Source organism: Danio aesculapii, chromosome 18, assembly GCF_903798145.1.
Source record: "Danio aesculapii chromosome 18, fDanAes4.1, whole genome shotgun sequence".
NCBI lineage: Eukaryota > Metazoa > Chordata > Actinopteri > Cypriniformes > Danionidae > Danio > Danio aesculapii.
Window position 1 is genome coordinate 17,161,099 of NC_079452.1, and position 16,621 is coordinate 17,177,719.

General features: G+C 37.2%; 1 protein-coding gene across 1 annotated transcript in view; it reads left to right on the forward strand.

Moving 5' to 3' along the window:
* Positions 1–9,410: 9,410 nt before the first annotated feature.
* Positions 9,411–16,621, forward strand: part of kifc3 (kinesin family member C3) — a 69,712-nt gene continuing 62,501 nt past the window's right edge. The window contains 1 exon segment of the mRNA XM_056478059.1: positions 9,411–10,537. Coding sequence (XP_056334034.1) covers positions 10,238–10,537 — 300 coding nt within the window. The 5' untranslated portion in view covers positions 9,411–10,237.

A 16,621-nucleotide genomic window follows, 5' to 3' on the forward strand; every position in this document is an offset into this window, starting at 1 on the left:
CAATTTTAAGTGGATTGAACATAATAAATCATAATAAATTAAGTTGCCCCCCCTCCCACCCAAAAAACTCATTTAAACTCATTTTAAAAAAGTAGTTTGAACAAGCAGCAAAAGTCATTGTTTGAATAGATGATAGAGTACAAACAATATTTTTTTTTGTTTTTCTATTTGCTCAAATAATACAATAAAAAGCCACTATAGTGTTTTCATGACTTTCATAAAAGAAAAAAAGGTGTGAGATAACAGCAGCCAAAAGACAACCCCATCAAATTCATTGTCCCACCCAAAGGGCTGGGCGATATGACAGAAATGCCATCTCGATAATGATTTTCCATATCAAGTGATAACGATATATATTTTGGTATAAGTTGTTAATGCTTCCAGATTTAAAAGATTTACAGATTTTAATAAGTACACCAACAATGACTGAAGCCACAAAAATTAGAGGGTCTATTAAATGGCATAACATATTTTTAGCCGATAAACTTTCGATGGCCTAAAATTCGGTGCATCTCTAATATAATGCACACTTCTAGATTCCCATTGTTGTACATTCCTGCTCTTAATCAATATAGAGTAAAAGAGTTAAGTCTCTTGGCTTAAAGGTCCCATGAAATTAAAATAAAGTTTTTAGATGTTAGTATCAGTATTGTTTGTTTTTTAAGATATCAATAAGCTAGTGTGCTCCAAAAAAGTGACCGTTCACATTTAGAAGAAATACAACTGATCTAAACATGTAAAGCTTGTAGTTTGTCACTTCTGCCTAAATGGACCAACGGTTTTATTCACGTCACCTCAAACTTAAGTTTCTCATCAAATCATAACCAATCAAGTGCTGTCTAGTGTCTGACATGCCCCGCCCCCTTCTATATGCTTCTTATTTGCTTTTCATTTGATGCACTTGAGCTCAACCACTCTCACTGGCAGAGCGGTGATTAAACAAAACACTATTGGCTGTTTTTTAAAAAGGGGAGGAGCAACACTATGTCCCACCCTCTCTTCGTGTTTCAGTTGAGATTACGTCAAACATCGAATAAAAATGCATATTATAAAACTCTTCACGTGACCTATAAAGTAATAGTTCACCCAAAAAATGTAATATACCTTATTTATTCTCTCATTTTAAACCTTTTTTGAGTTTCGCCTGTTAAACTTTTTATGAATACAATGATTTTCCCTCACTTATCTTATTGTGCCACAAGCTGGTCCCACACGAACATTACAACATTAAAACCATTGTATGTTATATATAAACAAACTGTTAAAATTTTAGCTAAAAAGCCAAGGAGCTATCATCATTGTAACTGTATTGCACAACATAAATTACTAACATTCGACAGTTTCTTATTTTATGCTGATGTGTGTTTAATGTATAAAATATTTAATGATCTTGCACCACCACCCCTTAAACAATGTGTGATTGTCGGCAAGGAGAATATAAGACAGACTAGGTCATCGATTAGAGGTGATTGTTCGGTTAAGCTTAGGAGAACTGCTTTTGGACAATCAGTTTTTTCAGTTAAAGCAGCAGAAAGATGGAATAAAATACCAGTGCATATCAGAGAGAGTACCACTTTTAATCATTTTAAAATATCCTTAAAATTTGGCTTAAACAAAATCAGATATGCAGCCACTGATTTGATTTTATTGACAATGATGTATTGTATGTATTGTACTGTAAGTGTATATTGTATTTTTTTTTACTGTTAAATTTGTTACAACTTCCTGCCCAGGGACTGCAGATGTAAATTAGCTTTATAGCTAACTCTGGCACAACATGTCATGTTGTACATTGTCCCTGTATAAATAAATAAATAAATAAATAAATAAATAAATAAATAAATAAAAAACAACATAAGATATTTAGAAAAATTCTGGATGCTGCTGGCACCTATCAACTTCCATTTGTAGGATAAAACATTACTATGGAAGTCAATGGGCAGTCAGGATTTTTCAACAGCAGAAAGAAACTCTAATAGTTTTTGAACAAGCGAATGGTAATTAAATGATGACATGATTCTCAGTTTAACTATTCCTCCCAGAGGCTTTAATTTCCTTTTGATATCCTTTGCAGTCCCTGGGCAGAGGTAACGGGTGCTTCTGTTAATGTCAATGTGTGCAACAGATGTCAGACACCCAAAACATGGCCGTCTCACCACATGCGTGTACATAGACGCCCGTATGCCTCTGTGGAGACTCTGACTCACTCATGAAGTCACTGTTCACTGGCATACTCAAAACGTAAACTTTGAAATGTTAAACGGTGGAAACACAGGGTTTACCCAATGGACTATTGGGTAAAACCTGTGATTCCACCGTTTAACATTTCAAAGTTTACATTGAGTTTTCACTCTTATAACCTGTGCTTGCAAATCCAGTATTCTCTATTGAAATCAGTTCCTTGAAAATGCATGCACAGAGACTCTTTCCCCAACAAAAAAAAGATATTGCATCATACATTAGTGGACACTGACCCTGTAATCTTGAGGTTTCCCACCCTTTTCGGTAACTCTGTAATTTTCTCCTGAAATAGCTCACACTGAGGGCATTGTGTGACAGCAATGCTAAATTCATGGCCGTGTGGAGACATGTACAAGTCTTTGCTGACTTTCCCTTTCTAAACTCGCTGTCTCCTCGTATTAATTGTGCAGGGCTTGAATCAGAGTGTGGCAGCTGTCAGCTTTTCCTAATCCCACTGCTCACTTTGCTGAAATATTTCTGCTCTAAGCTGCTTAACTGAGGTGGTCGTGTTTAGCTTAGACTCTTAACCAGAAGTTTCATACCTGAGTGTTTGTAAAGTTCAATTATTGATAGATCAAGGTTATTGGGAGATTCCTTTGAAGGTTTTGTGTAAATAGTTGTCTTTTTGTTTTGTTTTGTGAAGCAAAGACGTAATTTGTCTTCTAAAGACAGCTTGTATTTTTTTTTCACGGAGGTCTGTTGAAATCACTCACTCACTATACTTCGGCTTAGTCCCTGATTTATCAAGGTTCACAACAGTGGAATGAACAGGGTTTATACGGGTGCTGGAAATCCTGGAAAATGCTTGATTTTTAATATAGTGTTTTAAGGTTAGTAAAGTGCTTGGATTTGAATCTGCTTGAATTTGAAATTGCAGGGCTTGAAATTGTGACCGTTTTGGTTGCATATGCACCTGAAATTTTATCTATGCCAGCTCAAAATATATTTGGGAGCATTTGTGCGAGTGCATAAAATTGTTGCCGTGTGACCAGTTTTCACTACAAAATGATCACTGCATGCGCAGATTTAGGAGAAATTCATGCAGAATTTATATTTGCACCTAAAAAAGCCAAACGAAATGCTCAGCAATAGTTTAAAACAGACATGTCAAGACTGTAAGCTCAATTTTTTAGATATCAACTTTAGGAAGAAAGAGACTAAGCTTAAAAAGATACTTCATGCAATAACTGAACTTTTTTTTTTTTTTTTTTTTTTTTTTGGGTGAACTATCCAATAAATCTCTGATCCAAAGTATTCAACATTTTAAGTTGAAATATTGTTGTGTTTTTTACATGGCACAATGGATTTAAATGTAAAAAAGTACATACAGCGTATATAAACATAATTTACCTCGGTGTTACAAATGCACCTTGAAAGTGCTTGAAAAGTGATGGAAATTTGAAGTTGGAAAAGGTGGAAGAACCCTGAATGAACTGCCACTTACTCTGGCTTAAGTTTTATATTGCGGATGCCCTTCCAGCCTCAACCAAGCGGTGGAAAACTCCTATAGGCACTCTCATTCACACACACTCACACACTACGGCCAATTTTGTTTACCCAATTCACTTATACCGCATGTATTTGGACTGTGGGGGAAACTGGAGGAAACCCACGGTCTGTTGAAATGTTTCGAAAAAATGTATTTATTCTCAGTGGTGTAAAGCAACAAATTACAACTACTCAAATTACTGTGCAGCTTTCATCAGGAATTGTACTTTGTAAGTACACTGACATGGATGTTTTATTAATGCAGCAAACTTACTCTGGAGAAGCGTAAAATGTCCCAAAAATGCTCAATCATCACATGCAATGACTTTTTAGACTGCATGTCACCGATGAGAATATGGAGGCCTGCTGTAAGATGAGTGAAGTCACGGAATGGCCTTAAACCAGTGATGCCCAAACTCGGTCCTGGAGGGCCAGTGTCCTGCAAAGTTTAGTTCCAACCCACACCTGGGCTAGCTAATCAAGCTCTTACTAGGCTTTAAAGAAACATCCGTGCAGGTGTGAAGAGGCAAGTTGGAACTAAAATCTGCAGGACAGGAGTTTGGGCAACCCTGCCTTAAACAATAACTAAATGCACTACAGAATGTTACGTTTTCAAATACATGCACAAATTGCATAAACGGTATCAGCGCTGCAAAAGCTTTTTTAAAAAAAATTTTATTATAAGAGATAATTGCTGGACATTTAATAGTCACTTTAATTGTCATTACTCAACTCTTGAGTTCTACAACAGATACTTTTACTTTGCTTGCACTACTTTAACAGGCAAGCTTTAAAGTACTTCAACTAACATACTTTTGTCATTATGAATAAGTGCAGCATCCAGTGAGTGTAACTCTGTAACTGATTTAATATTTGATGTTAAGGCAGGGGTGTCCAAACTCTGTTCTGGAGGGCCGGTGTCCTGCATATTTTAGTTCCAACCTCAATTAAACACACCTGAACCAGCTAATCAAGCTCTTAAGCTGCGGTCACACTGCACTTTTCTCCCCATAGACTTCCATTCATATGCACGCTAAAGTGACAGACTGGAAACGCAAGCTCGTGTGACAAGTTTCGCAGTTCATTGTGTTGCAAAGTTCAGGCTTGGTGAAATCTGACCTGCGAAATCGCATCACATGACTGTGAGACCAATAGAAGATCAAAACATGACCTCTCTGGACAGAAATGTAAAATATGAACCTATCGCTCACTTTTTTTAATGTCTAATAATCGTTTAATCCCATCCCTTTTCACAGTGGCGTACTACAGAATTTCACATGCTCAAACTCTAATGTGAACGCAGAATTACTGGTTATACTAGACACTTCCAGGGAGGCGTGTTGTGGGAAGTTGAAGCTAAACTGTGCAAGACACCGGCCCTCAAGGACCGAGTTTGGACACCCGTGTTAAGGCATGTCATGTTGTAGGGTACATTGATCAAATTGATCAGCTCATATCATCAAATGTGAGCTGTAGATGAAGCTACATTAGTGCTTTTAAAAGCAGATTGTGGATCTATTCCTCTTGGAAAAATCTGACATAGTGATATTTAGGTTTTCTGCCAAAAAAAAAAAAGTAAAGGAATAAAAATTATATTTTTATTTTATTTATTATTTTTATTCATTCATTCATTCATTCATTCATTTTCTTTTCGGCTTAGTCCCTTTATTAATCCGGGGTCGCCACAGCGGATTGAACCAACAACTTATCCAGCACATGTTTTATGCAGCGGATGCCCTTCCAGCCACAACCCATCTCTGGGAAACACCCATACACACTCATTCACACTCAAACACTACGGACAATTTAGCCTACATAATTCACCTGTACCACATGTCTTTGGACTGTGGGGGAAACCGGAGCACCCAGAGGAAACTCACGCGAACGCAGGGAGAACATGCAAACTCCACACAGAAATGCCAACTGACCCAGCCGAGGCTCGAACCAGCGACCTTCTTGCTGTGAGGTGACAGCACTACCTACTGCGCCTCTGCGTTGCCCCTATTATTTTTATGTATTTAATATACTTATATATTTTATTCTTTTAGTTAAAACATAAATTCAATTTGATCAGATTGAAATAATTCGCAATTTTTTGATTGATTGTGATGATTCTGTGGGGAAGTGAGTCGTGCCTAAAAATAATAAACAAATAAAAATCATAGATAAACACAATAGAGTGAATAAACAGTGCCTTATGGATTTCTGGTGAGAACTCGTACAGAAATGCAAGTATCACAGCATAGTCTTCATTGTGCTGGTAATTTAATGCAATTTATCTTCATTTAAGTTACAAATAGCAAAGATATTGTTCCTGAATGTTTTTGTTCTCTCTTGAAATGCTCAAACACTGACATGCCCTAAAAACGCATCCAAATGATAAACTTTCCCTCCATTATGGTTAAACTAAGCAGAGACTCCAAACTATTCTTCTGAGATGTGGTCAAATATAATCCCAACTCAACATTGACCATCCTGAGACATGACTTCTGCATTGCGATTTTGATGCAATATATTGTGAAGTCATAATTTTAATGGACCATGATCAAATAATGTCATGTTGCACACCCATAAAATAAAATGTGAGTTGCACAGAGGAAAAAATACATATTTGGATCAAGGATGAAAAAATAAACAGCTTTGTTTGAACCGCTGATATTGAAGCCATTTGTTTACATTCTGCCTTGCTCTGATATCCACCTTATTTCATTTGTATTGTTTTATACAAATGCATGTAAGCTGAGTCATAGCACTGCAGTCTTGTGTTTATTCACCTGTGTTTTATTGCCTCCTTATCAGCTCGTATCTCACGTAACCACATACATAACACCAGTGACTCAAGCAACAAGTAGTTTACATTTGGAATCTTGGAAAGTTGAATCACGACATGCTACACATTTTAAGCCATTTACAACCATTACATAAGAATGAAAATCTTCAATTTCAGAATAAAGAACTTCAATCTAACTGCACAAACACGTTTCTTATATTGTTTGTAAATTTATTTCTGTATAAATCAAATGTAGATAATGGCTTAGAATAAGTTTACAGTGTGAAGTGTTATGGAGGACAGATTGGTTAGTTTAGATTTGCATTGGACTGAAGTTAGGTGAAGTTTTGCATTTCTTTTAGTTGACTTCTTGGCGACCTGTTTCGTGCTTTGTCATCTAGACAAATCAGCTTTTATCTTTTCAGGTTTCCAATGGTGCCATATTCGTTTTTTTATGGTTTTCAAGGTATATGGCTGCTAGACTTATCTTTTTATTATCCTAATTTGTTTGTACCTGTTAAATGGCCTCAATCAAAGACTTCACTTTGACTTATTGCCCTATAAAACAGCATAACTTTGCAGGGATATTTTTTGCAAAACAAATGCAGAACATCAAAAAAATGATAACTAAAAATGACTGAAATGTACCATGTCTCATGTAATCCCTCAATCAGTTTCACCCCTGCAAAAATGTCAAAAGCGTCATAAAATGTTACATTTAGGTCAGAAAACCAGGTCAAACTCATATTCTGCAGAGAAGTGTGTGTATATAAAAGATAAAATTCTGATATTTTATTTATTTTTTTTGCAATTTCTATAATTGCAATAAATTCAATTTCATCAGCTGGAAAGAATTCGTCATTTTAGATTCTTCTGAGATTAGATGATTCTGTAGGTAAGTGAGCCATGCATAAATATAATAAACAAATTACAAGCAAAGATAAACACAATAGAGCAAATAACAAGTGAATGAAACATTCATTCATTCATTTTCCTTCGGCTTAGTCCCTTTATTCATCAGGGGTTGCCACAGCAGAATGAACCACTAACTTTTCAAGCCTATGTTTTGCACTGCGGATGCCCTTCCAGCTGCAATCCAGTACTGGGAAACATCCATGCACTCTCATTCACACACAGTCATACACTACGGCCAATTTAGTTTTATCAATTAATCTATAGGGCATGTCTTTGGACTGTGGAGAAACCAGAGCACCCGGTGGAAACCCACGTGAACACGGGGAGAGCATGCAAACTCCACAAAGAAACGCCAACTGACCAAGTCAGGACTCGAACCAGCAACCTTCTTGCTGTGAATGAAACAGTAAAATTAAAATAAACATGTTAATGTTGGTAAATGAATAGAAAACCAAATGTTGACATCGCTGTAGCTACATCAGTTCAACAGGTACATGAAACAGTCAAAACTGACTAAAAATTACTAAACTTACTTAAATTACTCAAATGTACCATATCTCATATCTCATGTAATCACTCAATCAGTTTTACCCCTGAAAAAATGTCAAAACCATCATAAAATGTTACATTTAGGTCAGAAAACCAGGTCAAACTCGTATTCTGAAGAGGAGCATATTGATAAATAAATTATTTTTTGCTTAAACTATTGTGTGTGCGCCTAATAAATATTTGACTGGAAGTTTAAATGTCACCGCATGTTTTAACTTCAGCTTGAAGCCAGTTTTGATGAACTTTTAAAACCGCAATTAATTATGTGTTCAAGAGCTGCTGACTGAGAATCTTACTTTAAACTCTAAAAGGGATCTATAATGCAAAAATGACTTTTTATAAGGGGTTTGAGCACAATTTTGTGTGAATATAACTAGCTTCTAATGGTAAAAATTCTATTTTTTATAATCACATTTGATAAAAATCGTCTGCAGAAACACTTTGATTGACATTCTCCCTTTGTACGTCTTATCAATCACTTCCTCATTAGCATAAACAGCCCTGAGTGAGAAGCAGCCGTCCGCCATTCTCATTTGAATTTAAAGCCACAGTCACCAAAACGGCACAATTTGGATTACTGCCTAAAACTGGCAGTTTTAAAGAGTTACAAAAATTATTTGTGCGGTATTATGAGCTGATACTTCACTTACACACTATAGGGACATCAGAGACTTATTTTACATCTTGTAAAAAAGGGCATAATAGGCCCTTTTTTAAAAGAAGTGAATACTCAACTTGTATCATAATTTTGGTATTGGCTGATATGTAAAAAAAAATAGCTGTTTGTCAGTTTGTAGTTTTTTGCACTCCAATTTGCCCAGTCTTGCCATATTAGTTTGTGGAGCACTAACTTCTGTACTTGTTAATTTGGTTCGAACAGGCACACTTGTTGTTTTCCCTTGAACTAAAGCATGTGAACGGCCCCTAAAAAGGGTAATGAACCAGAAGATGGCCTTTTGTTTGTCTTGCGCACACACTTCAAACGTGACACAATTGAAGTACCAGCACAAGACAGCACCAATCTTCTATGACCCCGAATCCTAACTGATCACTCTAGATTGACGCTGTCAGGTCTCACTGCGCCACATTCCCATAGTTGTCCATTTCCATACTATTTTCCGTCCATTGTCACACAGCAGGAGCGTGATGGATGGCTTTGTAGGACGCAGTTCAACAGGGTCATCTTACCACGGAGACGACCAATCACAGCCCAGCTTCTTTATCCTCAGCAGTGCATTTAAAACATGTTTTGAGTTGATTTTCCTTATTTTGCATAGATGCAAACAGTTGTTACATCATCGGCTAAGAGACGCTTAGCTATCTGTACTGCAGTGACAGATGGGCACAATGAGAAAAGGGAGGGCGAAAGAGCGAAAAGCGTTTTCTCTCTCGGAGTTATAGCAGTGCTGGAGTTGGACGGGTTGTGAATGGTTGGAGTTTGCCCAGTCATTTGGACTAAAACCCAGGATAATGCCTATCAAAACAAGGTGTTATGACAGAAGGAGTGCTCTGACCTGTGAGTTTTGTCCTGCAATCCAATGACTGTAAAAATACAATAAAACCATTAATGACGCAAGTGGAGGTGAAGATTTGTCGACGTGCCAATGGAGATTACGACTCTCATTGGACAAAGAGTTTCATTGTTACTCATTTGATCGAATTTCACTGGAATACACCTGTAATCTGGAAGATCTCCAAAGAAGAGGCATGCAGATGGGAAAGATAAGCACCTAAATATTATGAATCCTGATTAAAGAACCATCCATCATACCATTGGCTTACATGAGCTTGTTTATCAGTCGGTATCTTTATAGACGTGTCCAGGTAGGTTAAAATGGCTTTGTGGGGTTTAAAAGCAGGTGTGCGTTAGTCGTCCCTCCCTCATCCTCTCTTGAGTGAGATTGGGAGATGAGAAAGCCATCTCATTTGCTGATCAGATCACAGACAGATTATCAAGCCTAAATGAGAGTTCTGGAGTTCGAAGGTGTTGGAACAACACGGTCTTACCATCCAGGACTTGTTGTTTGAGTGAATACAGTGGTGGGAAGACATGCAAGAAGTCAACAACACTTGATTCTAAACTATCACCTTCATGTTGGCAGATTAAAGCTTATTGTTACGCAATTCGTTAGCGTTTATATCACGACTGTAACTTTAACCGGAAGATAGTGTTCAGTGCTTGAGCTCACCCTGAAATGGGATCATCCCGAATCGCTTTTAAAGGATACTCTGGCTAAATGTGTGTGTGGAGACGTCTCTAGTAGTCAAGCCAGCATGTATGTACTGTGCACCTTGGTGCTGCTGTCTCTTCACAACCTGTTTAGGAGACCCCGAGTCCTGGATCCCGTTGAGCCAAAAGCTATCGAAAGCCCCGAGCAACACAAACCAGATGTAGGCAAACAGGGACGCAGGAAGAGAAACAAGCACCACTTTCCTGGAAGTTCTGGACCACTAGAGACTTCAAGAGTTCATAGACAGCAAGACTTTGAAAGATGCCTGGACGGATCCAGCAGAGCGAGTAAAAGAAGATCTGTTCACCAGGATAATGTGCTGGAGAGGAGGAAGATAGCACAGGTGAGAGTAAACATGGCGATTGAAGTAAAGAAAGTTGTTAGTTGAAGGCGGTTTGCATTGTGACCATCCAGTTTAATTTTCACTGTTAAATATTTTTGTCAATTACACAGTATTAAACTGTAGTATAAACTGTAATTTACTATAGGACACTCATGCAGTATGTTACCATATTTTGAAGTTGTGTTGTGATAATTAATGTATATTTTACAGTAGATATATACATTAGGGTTGGATGATGGCGACCGATTTGGTATGATGTCTAATATGAAACATCGCGATGGATGATGGCATCGTCGTAGGCAGCAACAAATTAATTATTTATGAATAATTAATTAATTAATTACAAATGAATTATTTGTAGCCTAGCGTTTCAACTACCTGACCCGCATGGTCCTTGTTTTACCCATAACCAAATCATAAATAAATAAAGATAAGTTACACACAAATTACCACCTGTTAATAATTTTTTCTGCAGCACTCTGGCATGAATAGGCAGAGTGATCTCTGTCGTTATAATGGCGTCGACAAACTTGGTTGGTAAAAAAAGTGCACAATCAACAGGAACCAACCAACAATATCTGAGGTTTTCACTAAAATTACTAAGTACAAGTGTGAAAGTGAAAGATTGAAGCAGTGTACTGACGCTGTGACACGTTACCTAATAGATTCAAAAGACCGAAGAGTCGTTAGAAAGTGACAAGATTAATTAAATATCAACTACTATAGTGAGACGCGATCCAGTGGTACATCCTTGATAAACTGTCAGACGTGCACTGCTCTCTGGGGTTTTGTGCTCAAAGCACCCACTGACTGCCTGAAGCTCAGACGTGCACATATGCTGCAGCGCATGCCAGAGTGTGTGTATGTGCGTGGTCACGTGATGTGCGTTTTCAGTGATATCCGAAATGCTAGATTAAACGCCAGTGTGAACGTGGATCGTTTTTGTTCTAAAATGTCATTTTAAAGCTAAGACGTATTCATGTAAATGGGGCCTAAGTGTGTATTTTTTGTGGGCGGGTAGCTGCTGCAACGGGGGAAATGCGTTGGATCGCGATGCTGGCTCGGCATCGTGATGTTTATCGACCCAATCCTAATATATTCTGTAATACAAGATAAATGGTGCTTCGTAATTACAGTGTAAAGTGTGAATACAGTATTTTTGCTGTAATTAATTTACAGTAAGTTACTGGGGATCTGCTGCCAGTAAGTTACTGTAGATTATACCGGGAGTCTACAAGTGTTGTTTTTGACCGGTCAGTCCTCAAGCTGGACGAGTGTAACTGATGAGCTGCTGGAAAACTTCCATTTAATCCAAAATGCAATTATTTATTCATTGATTTCTTCTCATTATTTATGTGCGTTGTATTATTGATTTGAAGAAACTTCAGACGGGCTTTAAGTTGAGCATATTCCTTTTCTGAGTGTGTGAATTTCAACAAGTCTACTGGAGCTATTTTAAAGGGCACCTTTGATGAAAATAGTCTTTTGTAAGCCGTTTGGACAGAACGGTGTGTAGGTATAGTGTGTCCACCGTCATATTGGAGTGATATAAAGACAATAAGTCTCTTTTATTATTATTTTTTTAATTCCTGACGTTAAAATAGGATCCAAATCCCTGCCATTTTGACGCTGATCGCAACGTGATGTAGGAGTACGGTTTCCCCGCCAACCAAATTGATTGACAGCCGCGTATTAACAAGTCTCTGCTGTACCACGTATAATCATATTAACAAGACAGGACATGCGCAAAATCCAACATTCTAAAAGGTTCAATAAATATCTAGGTTTAATAAAGGTTTAATAAAAATCTGATAGGTGTTCTGAGCTGAAACTTTACAGACACATTCTGGAGACACAAAAGACTTATTTTAAATCTTTAAAAGGGTTCAAATAGGTGCCCTTTAATCAGTTAAATGCATTTTTCTTGACGATTCACCCTTATCCAGAAGCTCTGTGATCAGCTGCTTCTGGTAATTCGCTATGGGAACGTTTTGTAAATGTCTGCATGTTCTTTCTGCATAGGACACATGAGGATTTTCATTTACCTGGAATCATGTTTATCCTCCCAAATTCCCATTTCTAGTGTTCTCTGCAGTCTGACAGAGCATTTTAGCAGATCAAATCCTGAGTGGTTACGCAAGCAGTGGGTTAATCAGAGAGCTCTCTGTCCCCTTTAATCATAATTTAATTCATACGCACTCAGTTTACTGCTGTCCCTTCTCCTCAATCTTTATGCTTTCACTTGACCAATTAGCAGAAATCTGTGCTGAAATTTTAACATTGTGCTTGTTATTATTACACCAGTAGAAATCCTTCATTGGGTGCAGATTAGTTTTGTACACTCTTAATTGGGGCTATCTGTAGAATTCAGAAACTCTCAACCTTATTGTCCCAGGGGATGTATACGTAGATTGCAAAGCTACATCAACTGTTTTCTCGGAGGATGAAAAGCTGACAAAACATTGCTGCAACTCATAAACATAATTATGCCATCAAATATGTCATCAACATAATTATTCTACTGAAATGTGTATATATCTGTATATACAGGTATAAAACTGATCATTCCGTTCTTGTCACGTGACTCGCGGTGCGCTTGCAGCATTCTGAAATCTTAAGATGTTTTTAACTGGGTGCTACGTGCGCGTTGCTCCCAATACGTTGCTCCCAATACGTGCCTCCATTGAAAATAACTCGCTTGCAATCTTTTTGCACAGACATGGATTCATCTGATTTGATGATAAATGGGTTGTGGATCCATTCTTTGGCAGTTCGCTGGTCCTTCACCGGGTCTTTACCCTTTCACAAAGAAACTTTCCAAAGACGTCTGTTAGGGCTGGGTGATATTGCAAAAAAAAAATGATCACAATATCATGTTCTATATCATTTGATATCGATAATTATTGATTGTTTTTTTTTAACAATACAGTACATTTAGGAGTATTAGGATTTTTTTTTATTTAACCACTTTAATTTACCAATATTACTAAGGCACACAGTTTTAATAGTCAAAAATAAAAATATTTAAACAAAATATCTGGTCTCTTTATAAAAAATAAACAAGTGATAAAGAGACTCTTAAACTTGATAAATGTTACAAAGTGTGTGCAAATAACGTAGATGAACATCTGTAAATTGTGAATAATAATGATACAGTAAACCTCAAACTCTGTCAATTAAACAAAATATGATAATCATCACTGAGCTTTCAAGTAAAGAAACTTTACATCATCATTCAAATACATACTGAATATTAAAATTGAGAAGCTCTTTCAGATGGAGTGCTAGTGGCTGGGATGCACAAGAAAAGAAACCAAAAAGCCACTCTGGCAACTTCCTTGGATCCTTTTTTATTTACAATCTCCTCACTGCTGCTAGCCACCGCACTCATTTTCGCATGTGTTGTTATTCTGACCTGAAGTGACAAGGGTGAGCGCGTGATTTCCTTGACCAATACGTCCCTCGTAACTAAGCGACGAAGCATTTTCTCAAAGGATGACAAGTGTATGGAGAAAAGTAAAAAAGGCTGCAGTGTTTGGATGTGCTGTGTTTGTCTGGGGTAATTAGTCTACCGTTATTACTGAAATGTGTATATTCCATACAAACTGTGAAGCAGATTGGTTTGTTCTACTTGTATGACTCGCAGTGCACTCGGGGCATTTGGAAATGTTCAGTTGTTTTCAAATAGGTGCGCCTGGAAAATGCAACTGCGTCATGTGTGCGCACTTGCACAACATGTGCTCCCATATGCGCATTGTGCAAGTCGCGCACCTCCATTGGAAATGACAAGTTTACACCCTAAGCTTATTGGCGCGGCTTCCGAGGCGCTCGCTCAGCTGCCACATTTTAATAAAACTATAGTGCTTCATACCAAAACTTCATACCGAAACTTCATACCAAATATTTTTTTAGCAATATTGCGTATGGTGTTCGGTCAATAAATATCAATGCCGATTTTTATCACCCAGCCCCAATGTCTTTTTCTTACTCATTTTACTAGCTTGAGGGTTAAATTTTGGCACTCAAATGACTGAAATGTAACCGAGAGAATACGGTCATTTTTCCAAATAAAAGTTTTTTGTTTTTTTTTAAAGTTCGTTCGGACTTAAATGATAAATAAAACGGAAAAAATTAATTATTTCTTGTGCAGCCCGGTGCCAATTCATCCACACCCTAGTACTGGTGTGCAGCCCGGGAGTTGGGGACCACTGCCCTGCGCTACGTGTGCTTGCAATTTTTGGTTTCACGAATCCACTAGGGGCCATCGTGTACATTGTGCATTACTTGGCTACGTTTCTCATGTCTTAACGGTGCCATATTTTTGTAAATCCATATGCTGTTACCTTCATTTTGGTCAGTGCTTATTTATTTTGTTGTACAGATCTGTTATCTGAGGGCTATTATGCTACTGTTTTGAAAGTGTTGACACCGTTTTGTACAGATAATATCTTGATGGTCATTGTATTTGCCAGTGTACTGCTTTTTTGGATTGCCTTCTGTCAGTTTAAGTACCAGCGATGCAGCGTGGACCGATTTTGCTAATAAAACAACTAACAAAAGTTTTCAAAAATGCACAAAAATTACTGTAGTTCATTTGTATTTTGCAAATAGGATCCAGAACTTCCAAAGCTAACATTGTTATTCATACTTTAATAAATGTAGTTAAGGCATTTATAATGTTTTCAATTGTAAGTATTCAGCGAAGGTCCAATAATAATAATAATAATAATAATAATGCTTATAATAACTATATCTGGCAACATACTATATGTGCCATGCTTTCAGTGAATCTACCAAACATGCATTCACATACTATTCAACAGGCCAAAATTTAACTGTTTTAATATGTATATACATTTATTATATGTATATGTATTATATATTAATAGATTAAATTTAGCTGTCAGTGGTGTTAGTGTAGTGATTTTTCTGAGTATTTTAATTTAACATGCCCAGTGACTAAAATGGCTGCATTGGATTATCATTAACTAATGGAAAAATCCTGTGCCAGCATCGATTTGTCTGACACTGAACTTTTAAAACCTTAATTGGTAAACTTTTAACACTCATACTATTTCTACAGACAGCTAAAACAATTTTAGTGCGCTTTTGAAGTCTTATATGGTTTACAATGCTGACTTGACTCTAATAAAATGATTTGTCTTCAGTTTGAAGAGCCTCAGCTTTCAATATGTGCATTGTTTGTCAAGCAGTTATTATATTCATAAACCATGTCACATTGTAGTAGCTCATGTTTGCGGTTGTAACCCAGTTACCTCGCAGAGCCTCAGAGAGTCTGGACTCATGGGAGCAGATTCGGCAGAAGAATGGTGTCAGTGTATTTGTATGAGAGAGACCGGTCAATTAATACACAGCACAAATGAGTGAGCAATTTCACCCGCTGTGGCTGACTACAGGGCTATTAGTTAAAACCTTCATCGAAACTTTCTGTTATATGAACTAAATGTAAACAAAGCAATGTATTGGGGGGGAAAAAACTTGCATTTTATTGCCACAAGAAGTCAAGGCCACATTTCTCATTTTAATTTAGTTAGGGGTTGAACCTAAAACTTGTAACTCCAAAAATAAACAACCATAAAGATGCAATACAGCTTTTTTCTTAACATTAGAATGTCTAGTTTAATGTTAGATTATTAGTAATGAATATCATACATTTTATTTTGCACAAGACGCCCATTTAAAATGTCATTCAAGACTCGGGGGTAATGCAAATACTAATGTCTTGTATACATATTAATTGTCATTTTAAATATTTATACTTTGCCAGTTTCAATTTCAAACCAATAGGGTTAAGCAATTAGTTGGCAATAAGGTTTTACAGGAATATATCTGTTGCACCTATAAAAGCCATGGCTAGCAGCACACATGTTTCAAACTGAGGAATTTTTTTTTTTGTTATTTACAGTGGTTGACACTTCAAAACGACTATGCCCTCCGCAAGTGGCACCGCCGCCACACTAAAGGATTAAGAATGTGTTTTTAGCTATAACCGCAGTTTGCGACTGCCATCAGGGGGCACAAAGGGACGGGATGCAAACGGACCGTAATATACAGTAGCTCTGT